The sequence below is a fragment of the Sardina pilchardus genome, chromosome 4 (assembly GCF_963854185.1).
Source record: "Sardina pilchardus chromosome 4, fSarPil1.1, whole genome shotgun sequence".
Taxonomy (NCBI): domain Eukaryota; kingdom Metazoa; phylum Chordata; class Actinopteri; order Clupeiformes; family Clupeidae; genus Sardina; species Sardina pilchardus.
The window spans coordinates 6,361,248-6,378,500 of record NC_084997.1 but is presented as its reverse complement, the minus strand read 5'-3'; the positions used below and the strand labels follow the sequence as shown (position 1 = coordinate 6,378,500).

At 46.6% G+C, this 17,253-nt stretch overlaps 3 protein-coding genes across 4 annotated transcripts in view; 2 read left to right on the top strand and 1 right to left on the bottom strand.

Annotated features, from left to right (window-relative positions):
• Positions 1-11,450, top strand: part of atf2 (activating transcription factor 2) — a 21,320-nt gene extending 9,870 nt beyond the window's left edge. Inside the window, exons 9-11 of the mRNA XM_062533845.1 lie at positions 1-205; positions 5,679-5,784; positions 9,120-11,450. The exon at positions 1-205 is cut by the window's left edge and continues 2 nt beyond it. Of these exons, the coding sequence (XP_062389829.1) occupies positions 1-205; positions 5,679-5,784; positions 9,120-9,364 (556 nt within the window). The 3' untranslated portion in view covers positions 9,365-11,450. The remainder of the gene's footprint in view (positions 206-5,678; positions 5,785-9,119) is intronic.
• Positions 11,451-11,469: 19 nt separating this feature from the next.
• On the bottom strand, positions 11,470-14,079 carry tril (TLR4 interactor with leucine-rich repeats). The gene has a single exon (XM_062533844.1). The coding sequence runs from the start codon at positions 14,018-14,020 to the stop codon at positions 12,128-12,130; it is 1,893 nt and encodes a 630-aa protein (XP_062389828.1). The 5' UTR covers positions 14,021-14,079; the 3' UTR covers positions 11,470-12,127.
• Positions 14,080-14,972: 893 nt separating this feature from the next.
• chn1 (chimerin 1) overlaps positions 14,973-17,253 on the top strand; it is a 34,676-nt gene continuing 32,395 nt past the window's right edge. For both annotated transcript variants that reach the window (XM_062533843.1, XM_062533842.1), the window contains exon 1: positions 14,973-15,445. In XM_062533843.1, the coding sequence (XP_062389827.1) occupies positions 15,427-15,445 (19 nt within the window). In that variant the 5' untranslated portion in view covers positions 14,973-15,426. The remainder of the gene's footprint in view (positions 15,446-17,253) is intronic.

Below are 17,253 nucleotides of genomic sequence, written 5' to 3'. Positions count from 1 at the left end.
CTCTCCGGCGCCTCCCGCCCAGCACACCCCCAGCACAGGCGGCCGCCGGCGCCGCGCCACCACCGAGGACCCCGACGAGAAGCGCCGCAAGTTCCTGGAGCGCAACCGCGCCGCCGCCTCGCGCTGCCGCCAGAAGAGGAAAGTGTGGGTGCAGTCGCTGGAGAAGAAGGCCGACGACCTGGGCTCCATGAACGGACAGCTGCAGGTGGGCCCCTCCGCTCTCCACACGCCACAACCGAGAAATGTCCTCAAGCATTCGCACAGTCGAGCCTCGCTCGCTTTTTAATTGTCGTCCCTGACCTTCTGTAAAGCCTGATAGATTCCCGATGTTATCTCTGTCTCCGACTATGCTATATAGGGTCCTTGAATTTGAGAGAATTAGACCTGGAGAGTCTTTGAAAAGTCCTTGAATTAGAAGTAGGAGTAGCTGTGGGGACCCTGCTAGTGGATGTGTTACTGTCCGGTTTAGCCTCTGGATTACAGTCCGATAGTCACAACTGTGCAACACACTTTGCTTAGCCAAATTTCACGTTCCTGTGTATGTGTGTGTGTATGTATGTATCTGTGTGTTTGCGTTTCATTGAGGAAACAGCGGGCGTCATTGGTTAACGCTGTGATGAAGTCGTTAATAGCGATTAAGAAGTGTGTCAGCGTGACAGCGGAGCCCCATGCGTTGAGCCTCCCGCTGCATCGACACGTCCCTGTCAATAAAGACATACACTCCAGATGTCAGTGCCGCGTGAGCGTGTCCAACCCCCCCACCCCCACCCCCACTCCCATCCATTAGCCGTCGTCTTCGTCTCCGCAATGGCCTCCCGAAAACAACACGCCAAAAAAAAAAAAGAAGCCCACTCTCCCGGGGAGGAGTCGTTGTCTCCAGCCCTTCATTTCCGCAGGAAGCAATTAGGACGCAACGCTGACAAGTTCGAAACAGTTCACGTAACCGTTGTCTCGGCGCTGATGTGCTCGCAAGGCCCAAGGTGCACTGCGTCGACGTTCCAGACAATTTAATGAGATGTGCTGTTTATTTGCGCGCTTGTCTTATCTGCTCTAGTATGGGGGGGGGGGGGGGGGGACCGAGGCAGTGTGTATGAGATAGAGGAGGGGAGGGGAGGGGAGGGGGGGTCGATTGGGTGTTCAACGGGAGTGAGGGCTGGTGTGGGTGGAGGAGGGAGAGCTATTAATATGTGATGGAAAAACAGGCGGCGGCTGTTGATGGGCTAGATGTAAGGCACTAAGGGTTAAATGAATGCAGGCAGATGAAGGTGGAGAGAGGGAGAGAGATGGAGACGAGGGGGGAGACGGGGAGATGGGACTGGGGAGGGGAGGCAGGAGAGGAGAGGGGGGCAGGCAGCCCGAGGGTGTGGAGAGTGGAGCTGTTAACTGTGAAGAACGGAACAACTCAGAGCGAAAATTGAATGTCAGAGAATGAAAGTGTTCTTTATATGAAGGCATTAATCAGTGCGCTGCTCTTTTTCTCCTCTCCTCCTCCTCCTCCTCCTCTTCTTTTTCTTTTTTTTTTTGGTAATAACTCCCATGCTGACACATTGGCCTAGCTGATCAGTGGAGTGGGCCTTAATGATGCGCGATTACTTTAACATCATCCTTAACTGGCTTTTTAATGAGGAGTCAGGGCCAGCAGGCGCGGGGGCTCTCTCTCTCTCTCTCTCTCTCTCTCTCTCTCTCTCTCTCTCTCTCCCTCTCTCTCTCTCTCTTTCTCTTTCTCTCTCGTCTTAAAGGCCTCACTCAACTCCATCCACCAACCAACCCCTGCAAAACTCACAAACTCGCTGACAAACTTTGAGCCGTGAGCGGTGTGTTGTGAGGGTGTCGGCGGCGGCGGCCGGTCCTGTCCTGTCTCGCTGGCCGAGGCGAGAAGGATGTTCTCCTCATCGCCGGCCACCCCGCTCCTCGTTCTCCAGATGTGCCCACGGCACAGAGGCGTGGGGCGTTTGCGTTGGCGGGGCTGGTGAAGAGGGTAGGGCTGGTCTGCCTGTGCCCACTCCTAGATGACTCCATCACGCTGAGAAGCGCCGTGCCCCTTGTCAGGTAGCCCCTCCGCCGCAGTGCTGCGGCTATAATTAGCTGCCTGGATTGCGGTGCCACTGTATGGCGCGAGAGCCTCCGCCCCCAAGCCTGCCCGCTCCGCCTGTATAATTGTATTGTGTCGGCGTGTCATGTAAACCCGCCGGGTTGTTTCTTTTACACGCCGCACCTGTACAACTGGAGAGCGATGTGCCGGGGCAAGAGAGAGAGAGAGAGAGAGAGAGGGGAGAGGAGAGGGGGAAGAGATAGATAGATAGAGAGAGAAAGAGAGGAGGGGCGGGGGAGAGGTGAAATGAAAAACGGCTCCACAAAAGTGGCGCTGCGAGCTGTAATGGGACGTGGCAGCGAGTGCAGCGCGGAGATATGTGGGGCTCCGCCAGCTGTGTTTAAATCTGTTTCACAACAGCCTCGGCTCGCCAACACCAGCTAGCCTAAACAGATGGAATCAAATAAATTGGCCGCTTTTAGACTAATAGATTAAGCTGCTGTAGTCCTCCCTACAAAAAAAAGCAAGGGAGGAAGAGATAGAAAGAGAGAGAGAGAGAGAGAGGGAGGAGCGAGTAGAGGTGCGCAGAGAAGAGTTTAAATCTGCCATGGGGGTGCGCTGTGCTGCACTGTGCTGCACTGGGCTGGGCTAGGCTGGGGCCGTGGGCGCTCTAAATCCCGTTAAAGTCACCTTCAGCGTGATGTGCCCTCTCTTTAGCGCATGCAGAAGGGCCGGGCTCCCGCGGGGGCCCTAACGACAGGGGAGTGTAAATCTCAGCAGAATCCACAAAGTTGTGCTGACAGTAGGAAGAGCTCACCTCTGACAAATGTGTTGGTCGGCGGCCATTAAAGGACCATAATTATGGCGCGCAAACAACGTAATTGAAAAAGTGCCGCCGTACTTTATCTCCGTGTCATCTGTTTCGGCTGTTACACCGCACTAGCGCCCTGCCACTTGTGTTGTTTTTTTCCCCCCTTTTGTTTTGTTTTTCTTGGGCGCTAACAGGTCGTGCAGGTAACAGGTAACATCACAGGGACGTGCGTGGAACAGCAGTGAAGCGTTTCAAGCCATTTCAAAGAGGTGGATTACAGCTGCAATGAGATAACACGGGTCTCCTGCTGCCTGCTCAGATTACAAGGCATCCACAGTTTGCCTACATTTACTGAGGTTTACATAGTCTTAAGAAATCACTTTTCTTAAAAGCTTTAATTTATTGCTCCTGTACTTATGATGACACTGTAAGTCAGAGTTCCTCAAAAGGAGGCCCGCAAGAACCAAATGAGTGGCCCACGGCATGTGTGTGTTTGGCACTCACATACAAGAATGACCGCGCATTAATAGAGAGATCCCTCACTGCATCCGATTGTTGTGGAACATTGAATTCCCTCTGTCCACATTGATAAATATACATATTGATCACCGTTATATTTCTCATTCAAAATAGCAGAGTAACGCGAGTGGCAGAAGTGAAATAGAAACGGGGCATCCAACAAAAGGTCTGCTCTAAACGTCAAGGTACATTGTGCTGCAGTGCACTCCACAGAACACCACCGGCTTCACATTGTGTAGGCCTACTGACAGGATATTCCAACTGAGAACAATGTAGCCAAGCCTAATTAAACGTATTGTATCGCTAATGCTTGTTTGCATCATATGTAGGCCTTGGTGAGAGCCATGACAAAAATCACTGTTAGATTTTAACAAGGTAAATGATAACTTGGGTATTACATTTGGCTTTAGCAATGTGGAAAACACCTTTATGCACATGTAGCACACTGCAAATGTAACATTACTGTAGCATGCAAGGTGTAAAAAACGTGTAAAAACAGATCAACAACCCCAGAATTTGTAAGGGTGTAAGGATTTATCATAGCCTACCTTTTATTTGAACAACCAGTGAACTCCAGTTTATGGCGCCCTTTGATAGCAGTGTGTAAAAGTCAAGCAAGCTAAAGAATGAATAAAATAAACATCTCATTTTGCCCACATGTGTAGACGTGATACATTCCATGGTTAAATAACTTGTGATCTAACACTATCTAGCAAGGTAACAAGCGCAGAATCATAGAAAGCTAAAGGATTTGGGTATGAAACAACAATGAAATCTACTGTACCCAGCAAACTATTCAACCGTATCCATTCTGAAATCTTTATTAATCTCTGACCACACTATGTCACAGTCTTTTTATGGGTTCTTTTCACATCCACTATCTTTTATTGACATTGACCAGTTCCATGTTGGTCATTCGTGTACTTTTGCTGATGTTTTGACGTTTGCCCTATACAAAAATGCTTTTAGTATCAGTATCAAGATAATTTGAGCAGGTATCATGTTGTCCCAATTTTGTTGATTTGCTTTCAGAGGTGCAGAAATGTTTTTGGTCAGATATACAAATGTGTGTGAGTGTTAGGATGATTATTTTTACATTTTTAAGTGTTTGCGGGTGTATACAAGTTTAATCCTGGATGTTTTGGCCCTTGGATTTGCATGCTTGGCATACTAATTGGGGGACCCCTGCTGTAAGTGAATTCCCCAGTTTGCAAAAAACTTTAGAGCCTAAATGTAATAATGGTAATGCTAATGGATGGCAGAAACGGCCTATTTCACCATGAACTCGGGAGATAAATTAATCTTTCCGCCAAGGTTTGGCTTTTTACATTTAGGCGTGGCAGCATATTCTTCTGACAGGGAACATTTGCTTGTGCAATCACAAGCCATCACGGCCCAAGTTTGATTGATCTGTCTACATTATTATCTATCCTGTTCTGCTTTTGGAAGAGTGGCACATTATGCCTGCCTGTATATTTCTTTATTAGGACTTCGTCCAAGTTAAAACAGATCTGGGCTGGCTTTTGAAAATAAATAGTGTTTTAAAAGGTTAAACCCCTTGACAGACTTGTGCGCCTGGGAGAAGGCAGTGTAATTCAGCCGATTTAGATTAAATGCTCAGTCAGATCACATTTGAAACAAATTAGCATTTAAAACCGTCGCTACCTGAGATGAACCTAATCTGTTACAGTAAAAACTTAAGATCACTCTTTCATGCCAACACACTGTATAGACTATGCTGTTTTGAAAAAGAATAAGTAGCCTATTAAGAGAACCTTGGTTTCCATCTGAAATTTTTTATTCTCGTAGTAAATATAGCCGACATTTTACGCTCCCCCATACTTCAGCTCCACATGTCCCGGAGTGTGTGCTGAAACATTACCATTTCAGCAGAGGTGGAGCTCCATGTTTCTCATCTCAGTACTTGGCTGAAAAGTTGCGCTAGTATTCCATTACATGATCTAAGATTGCTACATTGAATAGGTGTCACCTGTTAAACATGTTTGGCCATTTTACAGAGGCCTGAATAGATTCTCCAGAGTGGACGTGAGCTACTGTATATTGATCGCATGTTCATGTTCCCTCTGATGCATGTTGTGCAGCGGTACATATAGCACGGCACAGTCCCATCAGTTGTGTTCACCCTTAAACTAAGAGCCTTGGCACAGTGATGTGGAAGGATCCACATGTTGCCATTGTGTCTACTAAAAACATTCAGATCTCATGATCTCATGTGTGTAAACCTTATGTGTGTGTGTGTGTGTGTGTGTGTGTGTGTGTGTGTGTGTGTGTGTTTGTCTCGGTGTTTTCCTCCAGAGTGAAGTCACCCTGCTGAGAAATGAAGTGGCTCACTTGAAGCAGCTCCTCCTGGCTCATAAAGATTGCCCTGTAACCGTCATGCAGAAGAAGTCTGGCTATCACTGTGAGTAATGTTCCATTATCCACAGCCCTGGGCTCTCACTGAAATCTATCCAAAATGAGGCCGGCCAACCGCTAGAGGGACAAACCGCTCTCTATCTCCACTCCCTCTCTGCCCCTCACTCTCTCTCTCTCTCTCTCTCTCTCCCTCTCCCCCATTCCTTCAGCTCATTTGCTGCTATCTCTCCTCTTGTTCTTCCTCCCCCACACTCATCCTTTCCCCTTCTCTCTCTCTCTCTATCCCTCTCTCTCTCTGTCTCTTTCTCTCTGCGGCTGATCCGCAGACTAACTGACTGAGCAGTGAGATGTCCTGTGCTGCTTTGAGAAGAGCGATAAAAGTTTAAGGGATGTATGTTCTCCAGCCCCCGGGGCTTAATTAAAGGTCTGATAGAGGTTGATAGGGGAGACAAGACTGCCATTAATGCACGGCTGTCAGCTCCAGTCTGTGCCGCAGATATGCCCCCCCAGCCCCCCCCCCCCCATTTGAATTTGAGATGTAGCCCATCAACGCCTCTGGACAGACTAAAAAAAAAAATGAACAAAATTTTGCAGGAATGAACTTGGACACGTTGATGAAAATCCTCTGATGATAACGGCCCCACGCTTTGTGTGTGCCTCAGGGTCTCTCCGTTTTCAGAGGATGGTGTTTTTAATGCTCTATTTGAGACTCTCCCTGTGCTGAAGATGCAATGGGAAGAGACTATAATTGAAAGCCATCTTCGGGTGTTATCCTTTTAATGATCTGTTTTTGAGACGAGCAAATCTGTGGACGCCCGTCTTCCATATGCGCCCGCTTCATATCAATTAGCTGTTGTCGGGGGAACGGGGGAGGTGGCTGTCTGCCGTTAGGCACGCAGTCGCCGTGGCAGCTCCTCAGGTGCCTGTTGTAAAACATAATGGCTGGCACTTTGAGGCAAAAGCGTGCGTAAGCACTTTTGGGCTTCAGAAGGCGCCCGTACTTTTTAATTCTCTTCCCCCAAATGTCCCAAAGCCGCGTTGTGCTGAGGGAGCTGAGATGACGGTGCTCCTGCAGCTCTCCTGCTGTCCCAGCTCTGCCACACACTTGTATTGACAATGATGGCGTGCAAAACGAGTCCATTATAGCGCTGCACTTGACAGGATCAACTCTTTCCTTCTACGATCTGTCTGTTTCTGTCTTTCTCTCCCCTCTCTCTCTCTCCTTCCCTCTCTTTTTCGCTCTGTCTCGCCCTCCTTCTCTCTCAGAGAGGTGGTGTCGCAGCCGGCACCATTCATTATGTGTCTCTATTGTTAACTGGAGAGGAAAAGTGACACGCTTCATGCATATTAGGGGACTGATGGCTTCCCGGCTGGATTGGGTTGTCAGGCGACAGACTCATTTTCTGTTGTCTGGGTGTTTTCCTCCTTGGTTTTGGGTGGGGGTTGTGTGTAGGGGGAGGTGAGGTGAGGCTGGTGTGGGAAATGAATGGGGCCATCCTTTCTGCCGGCGTAGTGCGGCTGTGCTGGAGACCTCTCCGAGAGGTCTGTCTGTCAGAGCCGCCCCTAATGTGATGAAACAGAGACACAGCTCCAAAAACATACACACCATTCAGCCTCCTGTCCTCCAAGCCGTAAACAACCCACCTCCAGCATTTATGACCGCACCCCCACCCTCCCCCCCTCCCCATAAAAAAATAAAATCAAATAAATAACAAAAAGAAATGGCGGTCATCTACCTGCCGGCGCAGCATACATCCTGTGTAATGCCATCATGTATTTGGGCGAATGGGCCTGAGGAGAGGCCCGGCCCATCCGTCTGTGTTTGAGTGGCGGCTGTGGGCCGGCCGAGTGCCGTGCTCCGCGCTCGCTCCCGCTCAGTAGTGCCGGCCTTGGGGGCCCCGGGGGCCCCGGGATCCTGCCCGCTGTCTGTTAACTCTTTTAATGATTGAGCTGAGCCGCCGCTATGGCAGGTGGGAAGAAATTACCCAGCCTGCCCTACAAACAAGCCAGGCCACGCTTGCTCTTGGCAGCCCCGGCTCCCCATCTGCTAGCCGGAGACATCCAGATTTTCAGAGGGGGTGGGAAAAAAAGACAGACAGCGAGAGGGAGAGAGAGAGAGAGAGAAGGAGGGAGAGAGAGAGAGAGAGAGAGTACGAAGGAAAGAAAGCAGCAGAAAGAGGCGCTCGGCTGCCTGGCAGAAGTGTGTGTGTGTGTGTGTGTGTGTGTGTGTGTGTGTGTGATAAGACATGATGCTCAGGCACACCTCCCTCCCTGTCCTGTGATGTGCTTAATGCCATCAGAGCTAATTATATCCATTTCAGTGTGTGGAGTCAAAACAGGGAAACACTTGACTGATTCAATTGCAGATGACCTTATGTGGGGATGGCTAAGTGGACGGAGATTTACGGCCCAGTGACACGGCCTCGTTCCCCGCCACTCCACAGAGCACGTGCAGCACACGCCCCGGAGAGCCGGCGCGAGCAGAAGGCCCTTTTAAAAACGGGGCCACGGCTCGTCTTTATGGCAAATCCCATATTCCACGATCGCTATCTCCCATTCTCAAATACCAAACCCGAGTATTAATTACCTGCTGCCATTTGCACTGACTCCATATCATTAGCAATATTAATTATCAGAGTGGTTCACATTCCTTTTATGAGTCAGAGCATGGGAGAGCTTTTTTTTTTTTTCATATCGTTTTTTTTTTTTTTTCTTCCCTCGCTTTCCCTCTCTCCCCACCCCTTCATCAGGATCCAATTAATTCAATGCAACTGCCTAACAGCTGGTGGCATTTCGACTCCGAGTCTTGCCTACTCTCCGGTGTGAGCATCATTAAAATCAGGTGCTGTAATCATCTGTCGCTGCAGTAGTTGGCAAGGTAGCAAAAAACAAATGGGAGCGCAGGGGAGGGGAGCGCCGCCCGGCCCAACGCCACAGACTGTAATGTACCCTTATGATGTTGGTTTAAATTGACATTGTAACTTTAATTAAAGGTTATAAGGTACTCGTTGGGATTTAACTGGATCCGTAGTGCACATCATTCCCCTGCACAGCGGTGCTGGCTTTGGACCTGGACTTTTAAAAGGAAAATCCACAGGCACAGTTGGATACTGAAAACGTTGCTGCAACTTAATGTGTGCACATATGCACAATTGCACATGGCTCATACTGTATTCAAATATTTTCGTTTTGCATGTACATTATGTAGGTCCTCCAATGTCTTGCGGTCTTGTTTTGGAAACCAACTTGTAACTGACAAGAGAAATGCAAGAAGTGTTGCCAGCAGTATGTTGATGGACTGAGCCGTGGTCAACATGTCCGAGTCCTCCTCACCCTTCTCTCTCTCTCTCTCTCTCTCTCTCTCTCTCTCTGTCTGTCCAGCTGCGGAGAAGGAGGACAGCTGTGAGGACATGTCCGTGCCCGGCAGCCCCCAGAACGAAGCCATCCAGCACAGTTCCGTCAGCACGTCCAACGGGGTGAGCACCTCGACCGCTGCTCCCGGCCCCGCCCCCGGCCCCGCCCCCGGCCCCGCCCCCACCCCCCTCCCTGCAGACCAGAGCACAGAGGAGCCTCAGCCACAGGTGGCCGGCGGCCCCAGCACCCCCTCACAGCCCTCAGGGAGCTGATCACTCGGACATCGCCCAGTGTCTTCCCAGCAGCACTGCAGAGCTGAGGGGACAGGACACAGCCCTCCTCCTCCTCCTCCCCCTCTTCCTCCTCCTCCTCCTCCTCCTCCACGACTCTTCAGTCTGGAGAATAGTTGTGTTTTATTTCAGTTGACTTTTCTCACCCCCCCTCACCTCTCCTCCTTTCATCATGTATGATTTCTTGACAAAAAAAAACAAACAAACAAGCAAACAAATGCATTTGAACGAGAGTTGGTAAAGGTGCAGAGAGGGAAGGCACTTTACAGATTGTGTGTAAATGGAACTGATTGTTGTTTACGTTGACTCTATTTATTATGCTGTTTCTACATGTGCATATCTCTTTAAAGCACAGAACTCCTGAGGAGCTGGAAGGGTTCTGGGTTTGTTGTGACGACCGAATCAGTGTGTGTTGATGACGAGACCCTCTTAACCAAAGTGTGTTGTCAAGTCATTTCATTATTTGTCCTGTTAATTTGTTTTGTTTGTTTTCTTTCCTCATTTTAATTGTTTATTTTTGTTTGTTTGTTTTCTTTAAAATCATCTCTCCTGAGTACTATCTGAAGGTTTAAAGACATAAGGAACAGTCACTTTTTATTTCTTTGCCTTTGTTCCATTTTGCACACAACGAGAGATAAATCTTTTGTTTACCTTCTTAGTGTTTTACTGTTCACACAATAAGTACTGGCAGCTTTTAGACATAGATTTGATTACTTGTCTTGTTATAAACTTAAGTGGTGGAATTTGAACTTACATTTTAGATATTTTTCTTTTTTTGTTGTGAGTGGGTAGCTTGGCTACCCTGAGTGGCATAACTGTGGTTTGAATGTTTGAAAGTGACCTCCACATGTAAACATTTGTCTTAAGGAGGGGCTTTTTGGGTAGTAAATTTCCGTGTTCAAGCGCAGTGCTTTGACCAACATTCCATGTGTAGATTGTTGCAGAGGCAGTGATTGTAGGACTATATTACACTCTTCATCTTTCTCGCTTCTCCTCGATGTGCCATTAATGTGCCATTATTTTTTCACCGAGGTTGATTTGTATCTTAAGGGTTAGCCAAACAGCTGTATACTATCGTTTTTTTTCTTCTTTTTGAGGATTTTCATGTACATAGTTACTTGGAATAGGTCATAATCATGAATTCCCTCAATACTATCGCCGCTTACTGACAAGTGACTGTCTGATGCTTTGGTGTGTGACTCTGTTGGAACACATTGAGAGAAAACATGGCTCTTTCTCGCTCACTTTTGTTGTTAAAAAAAAGACAAAAAAGACATCGTTGGAAACATTGTAAATGGCATCATTAATGATACATTGTATGTGCTCCTTCCAGATGTTATGTACATGGGTTGTATTTGCGTCTTAAGATTAAGCTTTATTCTTTTCATGAAGTGGAACAGCAAATCACTTGAAGACTTGTTCCTGTACGGTTGTCTCACCTCCAGAACCATTGGTTTGTTTGTCCCTTGAAGATGTTCAGAAATATTTGAAATGTGAACATGACGAGACGCTGCTCTACCAATGTTAGGAGAAAAAAAACATTAAAGAAACATTATGTATGTTTAACTTCCACTAAGTACGGCAATTAAGCATAGTGACAATTAAGAATTAAGTGTAGGTTCCGAGGCATAGCATCATTCTCTTTGAAATCCACTTGCCTTCTCTTTAAAGATGCATTGGCTTACTACTGTGTAGTTCTACAAGACATTAATACATTGTTTCTCCTTTTAGATATTCTCTATTTGGACTTTTTTTTTTTTTAATTAGTTCAAGAAATCATTTGTACTGTCACTGTTATGTGCTTATCTGCATGACTAAAGGGTTCTCTGAGAGAATCAGACCAATATTTAAAATCATGTCTCAGATATTTGCAGTTGAACTTGGCGCCTCACCTTCCGTTGGAGCCAGGGTGTTCCTGATGTATGAAGGGTCCTTGACTTTGTTAAGCCCTGGCTCAACTACATGCAACAGGATGTGATATTGTGTTGGCAGTAAACCTGTAACTTGTGAAAGTTATGTATAAAGTACCATAAATTAATAAAATGTTGTAATAAATCTTTTAATTTCTCTTTTAAAGCAGTCTTAATTTCCTAATATCAGCGGTGTGGTGCCATTCTCCGACACCAGATGTCCTCTACTTCATAGGATTTTTTATGTTAAGTCTCTGCCTAATAATTCAGGAAGAAAAACTGAAATGCCTTAAACATCACTGGGACACTCTGCCATCTTGTGGTCACTTGTCTCCCCTACACGCTCTCAAAAGAAATAGGCACGATGTGGTATATCAACTAAATATTCCTCAGTATATTTTTTAAAACCATGATGAATGTGTTTTTAATCAAACAACCACAGTAGCAGAAGCTCTCCAGTTGATCCATGTAAGAGAATGTTTTGTGTTCATGATTTCAGTACATTTAGATGAACAACATTGGTGTGCTCATTTGTGGTGTTTAAAGATGAAGTCAGTGGGTGCGGTGGCTGGTGCTGTTGTCCTCTCTAAAGCCGCTGACAGAAAGTGAAGAGGAGAACAGGAAACACCCCATGACATCAGAGAGTGGCCTCACTCTACTCATTACTACTATAGACACTCAGCTAGTGCATCATCTTAGCCTTAGCCTACTATGTGCAAGGAAAATCATCTACAGGTTGGAAACAGATTTTTCGTCTCCATTTAGAAGACATACATATTAATGTTGTAATATTGTATATTTGATGTATGATAACATGCTATACTAATGACTATGTTCAGTGTCCAGGTGGCAGGTCTATGGCATCTGCGTCGTTGGGCTGGTATGTTCCGGTGTTGGAGCTGTTGGTGTTCACGGCGGAGTTGAGGTCAGACATCTGGACGGTGCACATGGCGCACGAGCCGCATCTGTTCCGGGCGTAGACCAAGCTCAAGGCGTCAGTGGGCAGTCTCCTCTGCAGCGCCAGCCCCAGGCAGGCCAGCAGGCCCAGGATGGCCACGATGGACAGGCTGTTGATGCCCGTGAAGATGAGGATGACCGTCTCAGGCTCAGGGCCGGACACCGCCTGGGGCTCCGTGACCACGCCTACGCAAAGGTCACGAGAGGCCACTGGGCAGGCGCGCTCGTCCACGACGCTCTCCACGCAGATGAAGTAAGGAGTCTCTGGCCGCAGGTCACTCAGCGTGCACGCCATGCCTTGCCTGATGTTGACAAAGCGGCTGAACTTTGTCTTTGTGTCAAACTGATCATACATGATTCTGAAATAAACACCTGGGCTGGCTTGTCCAGTCACTGTCCATCTTAAGAACACTGAATCCGAGGAGACAGTCACAGACCCCAGGTTGAGGAGAATGTGCTCATTGTAAGCACAGGCACCCGTTACATTCCTGACTTGAGGTGCGCTGGTGAAGGATCCATTCCCTGTGCTCAGTGCTGCAGATCTCGTCTGTGTGGCATCTGCTGGCTGCTCAGGGTACTGCAGTCCATCCACACCGCCGCGTGTGCGCTTGACAAGCCGCCTCGGAGCGGTCCGTCCAACCCTTCTGTGAGCGCGAGGGCTCTCACGACTGGACACATCTTGTTTTGTCATCCGTGTGTTTGGGGTGGACTCGCTGGTTCCGGGTTGGACATGGAGCTCTGCTTGGCTGCACACGCTCCCCAGGCTCTGGGTCAGTGCACTGCTCATGACATCCAGGTACTGCCCTCGCACACTGTCTGGTTGACAGCACTTCACAAGCACACTGGCAGTTGTGCTGCCAGTGAATTCCAGCCATTGTTTTATCCGAAGTAGCCCGCAGCTGCAGTTCCACGGGTTCTCGTTCAAACCTAGATAGGACAACTGAACATTGCTGTCAAATACCTGGGGATCCAGTGATGACATGTTATTATCGTTTAGCTTCAAAATATTTAGATGCGATAAACTATGAAAAGCCGACTGCTCCAAGTCTGTGAGGAGATTGTGACGTAGGTCTATTTCTGTGATTTGTTTGCAGTGTATGAAAGTGTCCCTTTGGATCCTAAGGAGGTGATTTCCGTTTAATTTCAGCACCTTCAGTTTGGACAACCCTTCAAAGTCTGGTGGTTTGAGTAGAACCAGTCTGTTGCCTGAGAGATCCAGTTCATTCAGATTGTAAAGTCCTTTAAACGTGTCTGTCTCCAAAACCTTTATCTGATTGTTTTCCAAGTGAAGAGCCTTTAACGATTTTAAGCTTGCAAATGACCTACTGCTCAGGCTTGTCAGCTTGTTGCTATTGAGTCTCAGTTTCTGAAGGTCACCAAGTCCATCAAAGGTATTCACTCGATCTTTAGAATTAAGTTGGTTGGAGTAATCCAGAGAGAGATGTCCTGGCCGTTTGGAGTCAATTTGACAGTGTAATGAGGAGATCCTGTTGTTTCCCAGATTAAGCTCTGTCAAATTGTTCTGGAAACGAAATGTTGAGCATGGAATTACCTTTATCGAGTTCAAATGAAGATCCAAAATAGTCAGCTTTGGCAAGAATGTGAAGTCCGTTGATCCGATCGACCTTATGACATTACCAGACAAGTTCATTAGCCTGACTGCTGGATTGAGATGGTGACACTGTGGAATGCTGCTCAGTCCCCGTCCCTCACAGGCCATCAATATGTCCCTACGCTCACATAGACACACTGCCAGGCAAAAAGAGGCCATTCGTGTCAGTAACAAAACACCAATAAGCCCGAAGCTAAAATGCTTATCAGTTTTGGAAGCCATTCTTCATCTGCTCACACTGAATGCTGTCAACCAGTGGAAAAGAGTGAGCTGTAATAGACAGGAAAAGACTGTGTACTGGCATTTCCTGTTGGTGCATCATGTTATTTGTGGGACTTGCTTCTTTGATCCATCGTAAACAACTCTAATGTAGGCTACTGGCCCCATATGACAGATATTCTTATAGCTGTTTTTCTGCAATTATCTGTTAGTGTTGCCAATTTGATTGGATTTGTTTTCAACTTACAAAACCATGTAAATTGTTTTGTTCTGTTTATTCACTGTCTGTACCAGTTCAAAAGCTGCTTGAGTGTGTGCATGTGCCTGACCCCAGGCAATGGCTCGTCTATTCACTGGGAAGCACCATAGTGAATTCTTAATTCTGACGTGTGCACTCTTGGGTAAATCTGTTATAATACTGAACAATGTGTTTCAAGGTGAGCGTTCCTGCTGGATGGCTATTTGTGAGTAATAACAAAAAGGACTGCCATGGAGGAGGCTATTGTTAAAGTTTCCTGCACGCCTGCTGTAACTGGGGGAGTTTTCACTTTGGATCACTGCCTGACATGGTGTGTAAACAAGAGAAAGTAAGGACATTGTGGCAATTAAACCTTGGTTGAACTTCAGACAATAAATTATTTAAAATATGCCATTATCTTTTTTTTTAAATGTTCATGCCTCCGCTTAACATATTTTTTAGCAGATACTTTATTTATGTGAAATAAATGTCAAACTCTTCACAAACCTTTGTTTCACTGCCATCTCCTAAGCCATGTTACACATCATGTTGTCCAACATCCCTCAGCATCTCACAATGTGGATATTTTGGTATCCATGGTTACTGGCCATGTAGAGCCTGCGATCCTTATGGATAAGTGAGCTTTCAGGTCATGTGGTTTCGCAAGATGGCGACTTTGGTACTGATGGATACATTGTGAGTTGAAGGCTACAGTGTTGCGCCGCTCAAGAATAGATACAGTGATGTTTTCGTGCAGATAGTGTCTCGTTCTATATGGGGATTGTCAGTTTGATGCTTAACCAAGGTAGATTGGCGAGGTTACCGTCTGGATTCGTGTTGATGGGGGCTGGTAGCGTCTGTAGTCATACGAGAGCTTGATCGATTAGCCTAAACATAAGGTTGTGTAAAGTTGACGTTTTAAGCTCTCTTAGTTCCCGTGCAAATCAAATGACCACATTCCTACAAGAATTCACGTCAGATCGCTTTATCACTGCGCGTTGCGTCCACCCAGAACACGAGTCGTCTTCTCCATGGCATCGTACTGAATTGGGAGGAAGTTCATGTTCTTGCAGTCAGAGGCTTTGTCCATCGGAATTGCTCTAATATCATGGCTCTCAATGTTTTTGGTAAGTTTGAGCATTTGTATATGTCTATATAATCATCCAGTAGAAGATGATCAAGCAAATGTAAAAGGAGAAAATACGAACACTGAGTCCATGTGAAGCGCAAATGGTGGTGTGAAACGCTGTAGCCTACTCGTAGCCTATGTTGTATGAATTTGGGTTGACTGTATGTAGCCCTTGGGCGTGTTGCCTTTGGCAAAATGTCCAACATCAGTGGGCAAACGTCTTATTTTAAGGGTTATGTTGTGGTGGCACATTTGCATTTTCGAAACGTTTAAGTAAATGTCAGTTGACATGCTACTGATCATACCCATTACTGCATTAGGAACTTCCTTTGCCTTTCTACTTGTTGGCGAATCAAGCTGTTGAAATGTCCAAAGTCAGTGATCTCTGATCTCTCCGTAGATCTCAGTCAGAAATATAGGCCTACCATATAGTGTCATTTTTTGTTTTCGTGATCCAAGACCGCTTTTGCCATTTAGTTCATACTTAATTTTGTCGCCGTTAAGTTTTGTGTAGTCAGACAACATGTGAAGAACCGACTGCATGGGCTATAGCAGTGTGGGGCTTATACGCAAGCCCCACAACAAAAGACCATGAGGTGAAGTGGGGGATGAGATAGGAATCTGGTTTCGCGGTATATTCACAGGACGATGCATGCACATAATTTGTAAACCTTAAATGCAAACGTTACGCATCCTATCCCTCTCGCCCTAGAGGTTTATCCTTATTGGAGAGCAGCCATTTTATGACAACATTTGATGCTGAATCATAGGAAGAGTCCACCACAATTGAAAGAGGGGGATCTACTGTAACGGGAAAGAAAGTTTTAATTCAGACCAATAGAGTGCAACCACAAAGAAAACCCCTGCGAAACACAGATATAGCTCGAGCTGTTATCTGGACTGTTTAATCCCCTTAGTTTTACACGGGAAGGCACCGGGAATGTTGCTCTTATTGATAACAGAAGGAACATGTGCAAAGATGCATTTTATCCAGTCACGCTGGTGCATGTGTTTGTGGTCTGTCTGTCTTTCTAAGCCCGTTTGCTATGAATTTCTTGTGAAATACCATTTATTGTTTTATTCTTGTACCCAGTTATTGGCTGCGTATTCATATACATCCCCACTAAAAGCAACAGACCATGCATAACAGCAGCCGGAGTGAAAATAAAGAGAAGGCACTCCATAACTCCTGATTACATAAAAGAAAACACTCTCTGTCACCAGTTGAATTCGGCTCTGTTCTCCCCTGGTAATTTAACTGAAAAGAATGGGCAGAGGGCCCTTGAAAGAGGACTGGGGCCATGCTCTGGGTGGCCAGCTGTGGAAGTGTTCTGGAGTGCCTCCCTCCTGGGGCTCATTGTTCCGAGAATGCTTACAGTGGAACTTTTTCAACAGACCTTTCCTGCTAGGGTGCTGTAGGAGGAACTCAACAATTTATTTTATCTTCTCCAATTATCAGATACGCCTGCGTGCTCACTATGCATGTCTTTGTGAAAGGTGTGTGAGTTAGAAAGTGTGAACGCTAGGCTACATTAATTTGTTGGCCATTTAGAAATTGGATTTGAAAGAGTGCCGTTATATTGCATGACACCGCACCAGCAGTAGGTGTGGCTGTTGGCCAGAGTTGCATCATTTATTACTCTATTATGCAGTACAAAGTCCAGAGCCAGAGATTAATCTGGGCCTACTGCAGGATAGACAGGAGTTTGGGCACGCCAGTCCACTCCTTAGCCAGACACATTCTTCCTCCTAGTGAATGAGACAGTGACTCAAGTGAAACAATAGGATGCAGTGTTGTGTGTGTAC

Bases quoted from the DNA above. Each gene is read 5' to 3' on its own strand.
- tril (XM_062533844.1), bottom strand. From the start codon at position 14,020: ATGGCCTCTTTTTGCCTGGCAGTGTGTCTATGTGAGCGTAGGGACATA.